The sequence below is a fragment of the Mandrillus leucophaeus genome, unplaced genomic scaffold (genome assembly GCF_000951045.1).
Source record: "Mandrillus leucophaeus isolate KB7577 unplaced genomic scaffold, Mleu.le_1.0 Scaffold269, whole genome shotgun sequence".
In the NCBI taxonomy this organism is placed as follows: Eukaryota; Metazoa; Chordata; class Mammalia; order Primates; family Cercopithecidae; genus Mandrillus; species Mandrillus leucophaeus.
Window position 1 is genome coordinate 3,291,711 of NW_012102798.1, and position 14,497 is coordinate 3,306,207.

Genomic DNA, 14,497 nt, shown 5'->3' on the forward strand with positions numbered 1-14,497 from the left:
AAAAAAAAAAAAAAAAAAAAAAGACTGTAAAATTTGACCCTCTTTTCTCCCAGTTTTTCCTTCTTCTGTAACATTGGTCTACCTGGCCCAAAAAGCAGAAAACAGCATTTTAAGCTTATTGAGGTATTGAGGTTGAAGACCTAGATTTAGTTTCTTTGTATCACCTTCAGAGAACACAGCACAGTGGTACTAAACAAACTCTTTTTGAAATTGAATGAGAGAGATGTTAACCAGAAGTGAAGAGTTAGTGCTGTCTTTAAATACCTATTTATAACACACTGTTAATACCACTGATGAAAGAGACATTAATTACCTGGTTTAGGAAAAAGGTTTGAGATTAAAGTCTGAATTCCCTAGACCTCAATGTCAGTTAATCACAAAGCACCCATTAAAGCCATTATAGCGGGCCATGGTAGTCAGCCTTCTTCACTTAGACTCCCAGAAATTCTACTGGCTCCAAACAAACACTTGATGTAATGTTTAAAACACCACTACTCCTTCCTATATGCAATGGTCTATTTTCTGCCAAAATGGAGCTGTGATTCTCAAAACAAAATTATACAAACTTCTTTTATTTACAACCAAGACCATCAAATGTTTCTTCAAGTGTCTGATATGTGGACAAAGCTAAATGAGTGCAAGTTTAGCAATAGATCTAATACTCTACTACATTGTAGCATTTGAGAAATATTTGCAGAATGACTGTTAAATAAACGAATCCCAAATAAAGTAATTTGCCAAGAAAAAATGACATCCCACAAAGAATACAAGTACATAACGAGACAAAACACTTACCTATCTAAATAATTAACAATATTAGGGTTCTTATTTTCCCTCATGACCAGAATTTCATTAATAATTAATTCCTTCTTGGGTTGCTGTTGTAGGTTCATCTGCTTTATGGCCACCTGAATGGCAATTAAAATACAAGAATGAATTACAATCATTATAATAAACATGAATATTCATATTTTGGGGGACACAGAGTGAAACATACACATTCTTTATTTACTAAGCTCTTTCCCTGTGCCACAAACTCATGCTCCCCACTTTTATTTTTGGTTAATCATGGGTAAACCACTCACTTCAGAGGCTTTGGGCACCAATGAAGGAAACACCTATCTCAACCCAGTGCTACCCATTTTTTTTTTAAGGCAAAGTTGCTATCAAAGAAGATAAGTGATAAATATGAATAAAAGAAAATAAAAATCAGCATTGAACGTTAGCACTTACCTCTTGTCCTGTTGCAATGTCGAGTGCTGTATAAACAGTACCTGATGCCCTGTGAAGGTGAAAATTATCAAAAGAATAAGCAATCAAGCTGTTACCAATATATTTTACTTGAAATAAAATGTAATTATTTTGAGGGGAGGAAAATTAGCAAACTCAAAATTAAAGTATGAAGAAAAGGAACAACCTTTTAAAAAATATTATTGTGATTAAAAAAACACTTCACAGGAGATCTACCCTCTTAACAAAATTTTAAGTGCACAATATTGGAACAATCTTTTTATACAGCAAACATACCTGAAACAATCACAATGTATCCCTTGTGGTGGAGTGTAGGAACTCCAGTCAGACTTTCTGGCACCAGTCTGAGTGTCATGCACTATGCAGTAATAAATTGAGCAAAATGGCCTTGCTTCTTTTAGGAAACTCCTGGAATCCCCTAAATGTTTCTTGAATCTTGTACTAACCAATATTGCAGGCCTCTGATTAAACTGAAGAATAGTTTAGGAAAGAAAATACCATCTTTTGCTTAGGCAAGCATAAATTAACCTTCACTTTTACTATAGAAACAGAGTGGCTCTTTTAATATATTTCCAATTTTTAAGACTATTTTCATCTAAAGAATCAATCTCTCTCAGTGCTGTACCGTACTATGGCTACATGAAGCAATAGCAACATGACTTTACTATTGAGCCATTGTTTTCTTATTTTTACTAAATTTCTCAACAACTTCTATGAAGTGTCACTCCAGCCCAATATTCTTTTAAAATCTATCATTTCTGGGCCTGGTGCAGTGGCTTACACCTGTAACCCCAAAATTTTGGGAGGCTGAGGCAGCAGGATTGCTTGAGCCCAGCAGTTTGAGACCAGCCTGGGCACCATGTTGAGATCCAGTTTCTATGAAAAAATTTAAAAATTAGCCAGGTGTGGTGGCACATGCCTGTAGTCCCTGCTTTTCAGGAGGCTGAGATGGGAGGATCACTTGAGCCCAGGAGTTCAAGGTTGCAGTGAACTGTGATTGTGCCACTGCACTCCAGCCTGGGTGTCTTAAAAAAATTAATAAGGAGCCAGTTCATGTCGCAAAAAATTAATAATGTATCATTCTTTATATCTTAGTAGTACTCTTGGTTCCATTCCAACTTCGATTATGGTGTTCCCTTGTTTTGCAAATAGAAATTGTACAGTAAGCTGCATTCACAGTAACTTTCTATGAATCACAAATGCATTCTAAACCACCTTCCACCACCACCCTCAAGAAAAAGAAATAAAAAGTCAATTTCGCTTTTAGTGAATAAAGGAGTTAGAATAGAGATCAGTCCTGTGATTGACTACGCATTGTAATGCTCCAACATTGCTCTGTAAACTTTCTGTAATTATTTTTCTCTTATTCTCTATTTCATCCTTGCTGTTTCGTTTTCTGAGTCCAGGAATTATTTTCTTATGTCAGGCACTTCCTTGTCATTCTTTTCCCTTCTCCTTGGATTAGCCCAAATATTTCTCACAGGTCCAGGAAGTGGACCTGGCTCTCAGGGAGTAAACTTGGTATGTAGTATAAGGCATATCTGACTATTAGTAGAGATCTGAGTTCTAATATTTGTCCTAACATCATCAAGCTATGTGACTTTGGGCTAGTCACTTCCTTTCACTGAGTTTCCGTCCCGTCACATGGAAAACAGGTATCACAATAACAGTAAACATGTACTGAGTATGTTGTATATGTCAGACACTACACTAAGAACTTTAGATAATTTATCTTATGTAATCCTTACCATATTTTTATAAGGCAGATGCTATTATTCCCATGTTACATATGATGAACTGAGGCTCAAAGAGGTTACCTGCCCAAGGTTACATAGTTAACAACCCATGTCTGTCTGACTCTCACTTTTAAAGTACAGGAAATGAGCTACTTTTTTTCTAAGGGTCTTTAATTCTATGATTTATAATCTACAACTCTACCACCCTCCTCACTCTGCTTGGGTTTCTAAACATCGATTGGAACTAGGCTGAAAAATCACACTTAATCAATAGGTGCCACCTAAACCAGGATTTGGTAATTCTAGAAATTTCTTAGGCTTGAGGCTTGTATCAAACAAATCATTTCCTCACTTTTGTAAGTGTGAGATTCTAGGCTCAGAGCTCACAGTTAGTGCCCAATAAATATTTGTTGAATAAACAAATCAATAAAAATCTTGTAAAGCAAACATGCAATGCCAATACGACCTTTTCTTTCTGTGAAGAAAACATTTCTTCTACTTAAATCTAAATAAAGCACTTTGCTCCTGGAATAAGCAAACAGACATTCCTGACTTCAGAGCCCGGTGTATGATTTGTCCTTCTGAACTTATCTGAGTTCAAAGGAATAGATCACCTCGACTTGGTGTATATTTCAGCTGCAATAAGTCCTGAGAAACTAGTTAAATCTAATTGCAAAATATGATTTAAAAATGCCTTTTGACATACAGCTAGCAAACATATGAAAAAATGCTCCACATCAATAATCATCACAGAAATGCAAATCAAAACCACAAAGAGACACCATCTCTCACCAGTCAGAATGGCAATTATTAAAGAGTCAATAAACAACAGATGTTGGCAAGGCTGCCAAGAAAAGAAAACACTTATACACTGCTGGAGGGAATGTAAATTAGGTCATCCGCTGTGGAAAGCAGTTTGGAGAGTTCTCAAAGAACTTAAAATGGAACTACCATTTGACCCAACAATCTTATTACTGGGTATATAACCAAAAGAAAATCACTTTATCAAAAAGATTCATGCACTTGCATGTTCATTGCAGTACTATTCACGATAGCAAAGACATGGAATAAACCTATGGGCCCATCAATGGTGGATTGGATAAAGAAAAATGTGGTACATGTACACCATGGAATATTATGCAACCATAAAAAGACTAAGATCATGTCCTTTGCAGTAACATAGATGGAGCTGGAGGCCATTATTCTAAGTGAACTAATGCAGGAATAGAAAACCAAATACAACATGTTCTCACTTGTAAGCTGGAGCTAAACACTGGGTACTCATGAACATAAAGCTAGCAACAATAGACACTGGGGACTACTAGAGTGAGGAGGGAGGGAGGAGGGTAAGAGTTGAAAAACTAACTGTTGGGTACTATGCTCACTTCTGGGTGATGGGATAATTTGTACCTCAAACCTCAGCATTATGCAATATACCCAGGTAACATACTTATACATGTACTCCCTAAATCTAAAATAAAATTTAAAAATAAATAAATAAAAGTGACTGTTTGGTTTATTCACATGTATTTAGGCCACATGCACAATTACTTTAGATGCAAAAGAGTGAGAGTATCTGCAAAATGGGATAATAGTTCCTATTTCACAGGGCTGTAGAGAATTGCATGGCACAATCTATGTAAGCATTTAGCCCTGTGCCAGATCAGAGTTGATGCCTATATGGTAACTGCTATTACCATCATTTGTTGTTGCCACTGTTGCTATTGGTTTCACAGTAGGGGATGACTGATACACTGAACTATTAGTTGGCCCATCCCAACCTCCCAGCCAAAGCATCCTTGCTAACATCTGCCCCTATTCCCAAAAAGGACGGAGGCTGAGGTAAACTATTGGAACACGTTTTACAGGTTCCACATCCTTTCTTTCCCCCTAGGGAAGTGGTTTTACCCTTTTCTTTGGAAGTTGGAACGCCTTTATCAAATGAAACTGTATGAAAAAACTCTCAATATATTAAACAAATAAATTGGGAGTTGCCCCAGTTAAAGCTAGGGAGGGAGGCCCAAAATGCGTGCCCAGGTGGCCTTTCTGTTATTCAACACTCCTGTCTCCCTAACCCCCAAGTTCATTTCCACTGTCTTAAGGGCTAAAATTGTGATTGACTTGGGGGAGTGCAAGTGGGGATTCATGTTTAACATTTTGAGAGCTTTACCTTTCAGATTCTTGGGTTTATTTTTTGTTGTTGTTGTTGTTGTTGTCCTCCTCCAGCACCCTCAGCATTTCATTGTATTAAAATTGCTAGAATTCTAACCCTGGAATCTCAATATCCTGGGATTTATGGCATCCAGGGGTATAAAATTGCTATAAATTACTAATCCACAGAGGTTAAAGATCCTAAAACTCTAGAGCACCAGCTGCTAACTAAAAATGAGTCTTCCTCCTCACCTCCCCTCCCCACTTACCGCACATGTGCAATTATGTAATGTGTGTATGTGTGTGTGTGTGTGTATATATATACATATATATATGCATTTCCCTACCCTGTACCCTGGTTCTCTTGTCATAAAATGGTAATATACTCTCCTACGACACTTACCAACCCCCTAAACCAAATATGTTGTTAGGTGGTTGGAACTCCCTGCTCTGACAAATAAGTTACGGGTTTGTGCAACTTCTAGCCTTTGCACAACCTTCAACTCGAAGGCACAAATTCGGATACTAACCTGCAAATTAAAATTTAGCACCTTTTCCCCAGCTCTGTCTTAGCACCCCCAACATATTTCCGCACCCCAGTTCTGATGGTTTTCCGTATTCTAACAATTTAAAATTCTACGGGTATAAATATGAATCTCTCCTTCAAGAGATCTCAACTTCCTTCAAGATTCATTTGTTAAAGCTCTCTTATTGCTCACTGCTGGGTTGAGAACAGTAGTCCTCACTCCCATTCATTCAAACCTCCCCTGGTTCAAGTCCTACTAGTTCCTAGTTCTCAGACTTTGGGTAAGTAATTTAGTTTCTTTGTCATTTAGGATTAAAGGAGGACTAAATGTATATAGTTCTGGCATACAGTGATTTCCCAATAAATATTAGCAATAATGATAATTATTATTTAGTTGATTATTTCCTAACATATTCATTAAGTTCTCAAATGCTAGTGTGTGAATCATAAGAAAGCTCTGTAAGTATCTGGGAGTTTTTAAGATATTTGATGTTTCAAAATTCATAACAAAAAAATGACAATTACCTGAGAACAGCTAATTCAAATATCACATATACTTCCTTTTAGCTAGAATTATATCAACTTGTAATTACATTGGATATCACATGATGATTAAAAGCTTTCATTAGCAGTTACATGTATTTTTGCTTAATAAAGTACAATAAATAAACTATTAACAAATATAGTTCAATCATCAAAATTATTTACAATCTGGGGTTTACAAAGACAAATAATTGAAGGGATCTTGGTGAAGTTGGGAAGCACTCTCCTTGTAATAACTGAAGCACAGTAGTGTATACCCCCAAAGAAACAATCTTCATGCCAACCATGTTGCACTGATTCCCAAAGATGAGCTTTGCAACAGCCTGGGGTATATCAAAATATCTCCATGCATATATTTACAAAATAAAACTTTAATTCACTTTAATTTTTAAAAGTTGGTGTCATTTTTGTTCCATATGAAATATAAAGTAGTTTTTTCTAATTCTGTGAAGAAAGTCAATGGTAGCTTGATGGAGATAGCATTGAATCTATAAATTACTTTGGGCTGTATGGCCATTTTCACAATATTGATTCTTCCTATCCATGAGCATTGAATGTTTTTCCATTTGTTTGTGTCCTCTCTTGTTTCTTTAAGCAGTGGTTTGTAGTTCTCCTTGAAGAAGTCCTTCACATCCCTTATAAGTTGCATTCCTAGATATTTTATTCTTTTTGTAAAATTGTAAATAGGAGTTCACTCATGATTTGGCTCTCTGTCTATTATTGATGTATAGGAATGCTTGTGATTTTTGCGCACTGATTTTGTATCATGAGACTTTGCTGAAGTTGCTTATTAGCTTAAGGAGATTTTGGGCTGAGATGATGGGGTCTTCTAAATATATAATCATGTCATCTGCAAACAGAGACAATTTGACTTCCTCTCTTCCCATTTGAACACCCTTTATTTCTTTTTCTTGCCTGATTGCCCTGGCCAGAACTTCCAACACTATGTTGAATAGGAGTGGTGAGAGAGGGCGACCTTGTCTTATGCCGGTTTTCAAAGGGAACACTTCCAGCTTTTGCTCATTCAGTATGATATTGGCTGTGGGTTTGTCATAAATAGCTCTTAATGTTTTGAGATATGTTCCATCAATACCTAGTTAATTGAGAGTTTTTAGGATGAAGGAGTGTTGAATTTTATGGAAGCCCTTTTCTGCATCTACTGAGATAATCAGGTTTTTGTCACTGGTTCCGTTTATGGGATGGATTACATTTACTGATTTGTGTATGTTGAACCAGCCTTGCGTCCCAGGGATGAAGCTGACTTGATGGTGGTGGATAAGCTTTTTGATGTGCTGCTGGATTCAGTTTGCCAGTATTTTATTGGGGATTTTCACATCAATATTCATTAGTGATATTGGCCTGAAATTTTCTATAGCCAGGACAATCCTAAGTGAAAAGAACAAAGCTGGAAGCATCATGCTACCTAACTTCAAACTATACTACAAGGCTACAGTAACAAAAATAACATGGTACTGGTACCAAAACAGATATATAGACCAATGGAATAGAACAGATGCCTCAAAAATAATGCCACACATCTACAACCATGTGATCTTTGACAAACCTGACAAAAACAAGCAATGGGGAAATGATTCCCTATTTAATAAATAGTGTTGGGAAAACTGGCTGGCCATAAGCAGAAAACTGAAACTGAACCCCTTCCTTACACCTTACACAAAAATTAAGTCAAGATGGATTAAAGACTTAAACATAAAACCTAAAACCATAAAAACCCTAGAAGAAAACCTAGGCAATACCATTCAGGAGATAGACATGGGCAAAGACTTCATGATTAAAACACCAAAAGCAATGGAAGCGAAAGCCAAAATTGACAAATAGAATCTAATTAAACTAAAGAGCTTCTGCACAGCAAAAGAAACTACCATCAGAGTGAACAGGCAACCTACAGAATGGAAGAAAGGTTTTACAATCTACCCATCTGACAAACGGCTAATATCCAGAATCTACAAGGAACTTAAACAAAATTTACAAGAAAAAAAACAAACAATTCCATCAAAAAGTGAGCAAAAGATATGAACAGACACTTCTCAAAAGAAGACATTTATGCGGTCAACAAACATATGAAAAAAAGCTCATCATCACTGGTCGAGAAACGCAAATCAAAATCACAATGAGATACCATCTCACACCATTTAGAATGGCGATCATTAAAAAGTCAGGAAACAACAGATGTGGGAGGGGATGTGGAGAAATAGGAATGCTTTTACACCACCGGTGGGAGTGTAAATTAGTTCGACCATTGTGGAAGACAGCGTGGCTATTCCTCAAGGGTCTAGAAGCAGAAATATCATTTGACCCAGCAATCCCATTGCTGGGCATATACCCAAAGGGTTATAAATCATTCTACTATAAAGACATGTGCACATGTATGTTTATTGCAGCACTATTCACATTGGGTTGGAACCAACCCAAATGCCCATCAATGATAGACTGGATAAAGAAAATGTGCCACATATATACCATGGAATACTATGTAGCCATAAAAAGGATGAGCTAATGTCCTTTGCAGGGACATGGATGAAGCTGGAAACCATCATTCTTAGCAAACTAACACAGGAACAGAAAACCAAACAACGTATGTTCTCACTCATAAGTGGGAGTTGAACAATGAGAACACATGGACACAGGGAGGGGAACATCACACACCAGGGCCTGTTGAGGGGTGGGGTACTAGAGGAGAGATAGCATTAGGACAAATACCTAATGTAGATGGCGGGTTGATGGGTGCAGCAAACCACCATGGCATGTGTGTACCTATGCAACAAACCTGCACGTTCTGCACATGTACCCTAGAACTTTAATTAAAAAAAAGAAAGAAAGTCAGTGTCATGCAGCACTATAGGATGTAAGGATGCCAAAACTCAAACTAACAAAGATAGGGGTTAAAATTCCTAATTCTCTGGTGTATTGGGTCTGGTGTGCTAAAATGAGCAACACTGTCAATTTGATTTTTATGCTAAACATTTAATTACATTGATCCCTATTAACACTCCACTCCAGTTATATTAAAGCCAGATTCCTGAGGAAGAACATGATTTTATGATAGGTATTGTTTTTATTCCAAATCTCAGTCCCTCAGATACCACAAAGTAATCATGCATTATCAGGACTCAAAGGAAAATAGAGAACATCCAGTTTAACTTTCTCATTACAAATGAGAATTCTGAAGCCCAGAAAGCAGGAAGGATAGACCCATGATAACATAGCAAGTAAGTAACAAAGGTCTCCTAACTTGAAGTTAGAGATCTTTCAGTTAACTACACTATGATTAAAGAATACTAAACCAACAGATTTCTCAACCATTGGGACCCATCATCAATTAAAATGTAATAAGTACTTCTGGGTTCTTGGCATCACATCAGATGCTTTATTAACAGTCTCTCCCTGACATGACCAAGCGCTTACTACTCAAATGGAAACACTGGCATCTAGCCTGAAGGGTCCAGAAAGAAACAAACAATTCACAGTTATCCCTTTTCCTCATAAAGTAAGTCAGTTTCATTATCAGGAATCTTGACGAGGTTTTGATGTTTCCCACCAAGTGCCAATGTCAAGCCATGACCATGAATAGTTGCAAAAGCAGCAACGTGGTAGGACTAATAATTTAGATAAGTCACTTTGATTTCACCATGGAAATGGATTAGAGGAAAAGAAGGGCAAAGAAATGAGCTTAGGAAAAAGCTCATATACTGGGAGAAAACAAAAAGGGCAAGAGGTCTAAAGGCTCAATGAAGTCCAAGAGTCTGGTAGGAATAAGAATCAGGGAGCCAGAAAGATAGGCAAAATTCCCATTAAGGTTTTACAAATACAAATCTGGTGCTAATGAGGTCATAGGCAGGGATTAAACTCCAGATAGGATGGTTATTTTTTACATGTACTCCTATTGCTGCTGCTGCTATAAAAAGGCTATTTCACTTATTGAGCAATATTCTCTGCAACTCTGTAATGATCTCACTTAATGCCCACCCTGTACAACTCTATGAGATAAATTAGATTCTCCTCACTTTGCAAATGAGGACATTGAAACAAAGAAATGTTAAGTAGGTTGCCTAAGGTTGCACAATCAGCAGCTGAGCTTAAAAATGTATTACTTTGTCTCCACAGCCCATGCTCTTAATCACCATTTCATGTTTTGCCATAGATCTTTAGCATTTTTACCTCAGTGCTAAGGGCAATTGCGGTACTTCTCAAAACTCATGTTTGTACCTGTTATGCTAAGCCGCCTCCCCAAAATGTTTATCTTGCCTTTAATTTTCTACTCACTTTGTCCACAGCCATTTAGTTTGTCCCATGACATGGTATGTCTTATTTCTTTGGTATAACCACACACAGGTTGTTGTTCTGTTTGCCGACTCAATTAAGATTGGTCATGTGGCTGAAAATGCACTGCTGTTTTTAGAAATAGACTTTATCTTTTGCTGAATATTAAAAAAGTTACTACTTGTAGGCTCCTATCTAGGTATTGTCTCACTATATTTGTGCACCTGACATAAAAACATACAGATTATATATCTATATTTATATTTGTATGTATATAGCTTGATATTACCATATAGTTACTTGTTTTGTTGAGAGATATGTTCTTTGGGGCTCAGGAATGGTGTTACCATCACATGTAATAACTTTTCCAAAGAGAGAGTTCTGGCATTTTCCTTTGTGTAATTTACTTCTAAAAAATGCATCTCTAAATTTAAAAAAGAAAATTATGTAAAAATCATGTTATCTCAGTACTGCTCTAAGTACACAGAATGTAGCTGGGGCCAGATGGTATAGTCTTTAATTACTAAGATTATAAATCAGAACAGGGAATTTTCTGTTCTTTAGCTAGGGCATGACTTTTCTCAGAGTATTCATGGTCATCTAATTTTAAAGAGAGCTGCAACACATTATGGGTGTGGGGCCAGGGAGCTTGGTGGGTTATAGTCCAGTGATAATGAGGCCACAATTACAAGACTTAATCCCTGGAAAGGCCAGATAACTCTCGGCTACTCACTCCAACATTAAATCTAAGCAGCTGTTTCACAGTGTGTGCCATTGGATTCAAGAGGCCTGGACAGGAAAGGGGGCAGGTGGCTTAAAACAAGCTCATTACTGTGGCTGGAAAAAACAACTTAACGTGCAAACTCTGCTAATGGTGTTTGATTGAGTGGCATCATCTTTCTTTACAAGGGACAGCACACAACACAGTGCATTTAAGAGCATTAAGTAGAACAAAGAGCACCTTCCATTGCTCCATAAACATTGTTCTTCACAAATGCTAATGTATTTCCAATCTCCTACATCACAAAGCCTTTTATAGAGCTCAGACTACATCTATTTAGTGCTTCATAGCAGTGTTCTACCTTGTGTGGCCCAAAATAGATCCGATGAAGAAGCAAATACTTTTGGGGTGGGTGGTCCTACCCAAAGAATCACTTCTATAAGCACACTAGACACCACTCTTGCCCATAGTTTCCTGAACAACCAAAAAAAAAAAAAAAAATCAGAGGTTTTATTCTCAGCACTCTGAGTTCTATGGTACACACTGCTTTGTCAGGTTCTCTAAATGATACTGTTATTCATCAAGTCTTTTAAGAAATAAGTTTCAAAGCTATTCATCTTCAATACGAGACTTTCATGTTACAGTAAGAAGGGACTTCTCACTGAGTAGCAGAGATAAGTCTGAAAAATACCTAATATTATATATTTAGTTTCTGAAATCTTAAAACTAAAACTAATTTAGAGAGATGGGGACTGAGGGCTTGATTACACATGAGCTAGTAGCAAAATTTGTTTGCAATTATTGATGAATTGAACATATCGTCATTCTATATAATGATATGATTGACAAAGATCCAGATGTTAGACAAAATTCCTTTGCTGAGATATATATCTACGTGTAAGAGAAAAATGATTTCAAGAAATGCTCTCATTGTCACTTTCTGTCAAACATAGCTGCATAGTTAATCTAACCTATGGAGAGATATAACATGCAACAAAGATACTTTGGCATTATAAAGACATGGACTACATTGGCTAATTAATTCTTCAGGATAGCCTTTTGTTTTGCCACATGCTTTCTTGTTAGAGTTCCTTTCTTATTTATTTTTCTTTTTAAAAAAGTCAGTGTGGGAGTGTTTTTATTATAGTACTCTAATCCCAAATAAGTGAATACAGCTGTGTTGGCAAAGGTGCAGGCAAACCGGCACTCTCATACATTGTTGATGGTGTGTTAAATAAACAAATCTCTACGGACAGTAACTCAGAAAGAAAAATGCACGTATCCTTTTACATAACAATTCCACTTTTAGGAATCTATTCTAATGGTAAGTTTGTATAAAATGGTTTACTTGTAAGGATCTTCACAGAAGCCTTGTTTATAATAGCAAAACATCAAAAACAAATTAAATGTCTATGCCCATTTAGGGCCTAGTTCAATAAATTTTGGTACATTCAAATAACAAAACACTGTGCATCTGCTTAAAAAGTATGAGGTACAAACACAGAACCATCTCTAAAACACAGAAACACAATAAAAAAGGAGATATATAGTATGTTACCACTTGTGCTAAAAATATACCTACAACAAACATACATGCATGCACAGAAATGCACCATATATATCCAAATACAAGATAAGGATTTCTCCTCCCAATTTTTCCTCACAAAAATGGAGCTGCCTTATATGCAAGTTCTTATAAAAATCTTTCATGTAATTGGTATTTATCCATATTCATTTATTTTTAACTATAAAATACAGTTTGGAAAGGACATATTAGGTTGATATCTTCTCAATTAATGATAGTTTTGGATGCTCATAGAGAGTACCTGTCAGAATTACAAAGAAAGGATGTGAATAAGATATTTTGGATGGTATGACTGCATAACTGCAAGTGTTGGATGTCGTAAACAAGCTATTAAAAGACCTCTGTCATAACCAATGCAGTGAAAGGGGCTCCCATTAGCTAAAGATGAAATAGTTTGACCACCATAAACAATAATGGATGCAACTCAGTGAAATATATTGACAATATAAAATTTTAAGACTTTATAAAGATATTTAATAAAATTCCCCTACTAAAAATATCAAAATACCCCTCATCGAACACTTTCGTATGTAACTCCATACTAACTCTTTATAATGAAAGCTGGCAGTTTAAAAAGCAAGCATTTCGTCAGGCATGGTGGCTTTCACATGGAATCCCAGCACTTTGGGAGGCTGAGGTGGGTGGATCACTTGAGGTCAGGAGTTCAAGACCAGCCTGGTCAACATGGTGAAACTCCGTTATCGACTAAAAATACAAAATTAGCTGGGCATGGTGACACACACCTGTATTCCCAGTTACTCGAGAGGCTGAGGCAGGAGAATCCCCTGAATCCCGGAGGTGGAAGTTAGAGGAGCAAGTTAAATGACAACAAATGAAACTAACAGACAAATCCAGAAAGTGCCACATTTTACAAGACAATAACCAGTTTTCTTCAACAAGATGATGGTAGTGGAAAAAGAACGGAGACTGCTTCAAGGTATACAGAGTTATTATCATAACATTTGCAACATGTAGATCTCCTTTGGATGTTGATTTGAACAAATCAATTATAAAAATAGCGTTTTGTTGCAAGTGGAGAATTCTGATTATAGACTGGGAGTTAAATGATATGAAGCAATTGTTAATTGTTTGTAGATGTTATGATGGCATTGTGATTTTATTAAAAATTGTTGATAAATGTTTAATCTAAGTGATAAGAATACAGGAGTTCCTGTGTTATTTTCCCTATTTTTGTGTAAGTATGACAATTTGTAATAGAAATTTTTAAAAGTCACATAGTAGATAGTAGATATATGTCTTGCAGACCTAAATATACACCCACAGGACAAGTTCAAAAAACAATAATCTTAATGTTATATGAATGGGTAATTGTGACTAGGAATAAATATCCAGGAACAGAATTATATCTGGGTTCAATATCTCAAATATCCTAGATGCAAGCCAGGCAATATATTTGAATAACTGGAAGAAGACTCAAAAATAATCTCTAGTGATTACAAAAAGAATGATGTTAAAGACACATAAGAAGATTTTGAATTATACCATTCGTGAAATATGAGAGTAGAAAAATCTCTACAAAATAATACTTTATATAAGTGGTTTTAAATATGTAAATGAAAGTAAATTAACAAACATCATAAGTAGACTTCAACCATATTTATATATATATATAGATATATCTACATACATATATATCTTATTGTGTTACCTTATATTTGAGCATATATGCTGGGGCAGTGTTG

At 36.2% G+C, this 14,497-nt stretch overlaps 1 protein-coding gene across 6 annotated transcripts in view; it reads right to left on the reverse strand.

The window, feature by feature from the left end:
• PAK3 (p21 protein (Cdc42/Rac)-activated kinase 3) overlaps positions 1 to 14,497 on the reverse strand; it is a 301,905-nt gene that overhangs the window by 27,414 nt on the left and 259,994 nt on the right. For all 6 annotated transcript variants that reach the window (XR_001006530.1, XM_011984504.1, XM_011984502.1 and 3 more), the window contains 2 exons: positions 1,234 to 1,282; positions 796 to 908 (listed from right to left, as the gene is read on the reverse strand). Coding sequence is in view for 5 of the 6 variants with exons in the window: in XM_011984504.1 (XP_011839894.1) it covers positions 796 to 908; positions 1,234 to 1,282 (162 nt within the window). In the remaining variant the exon portion in view is untranslated. The remainder of the gene's footprint in view (positions 1 to 795; positions 909 to 1,233; positions 1,283 to 14,497) is intronic.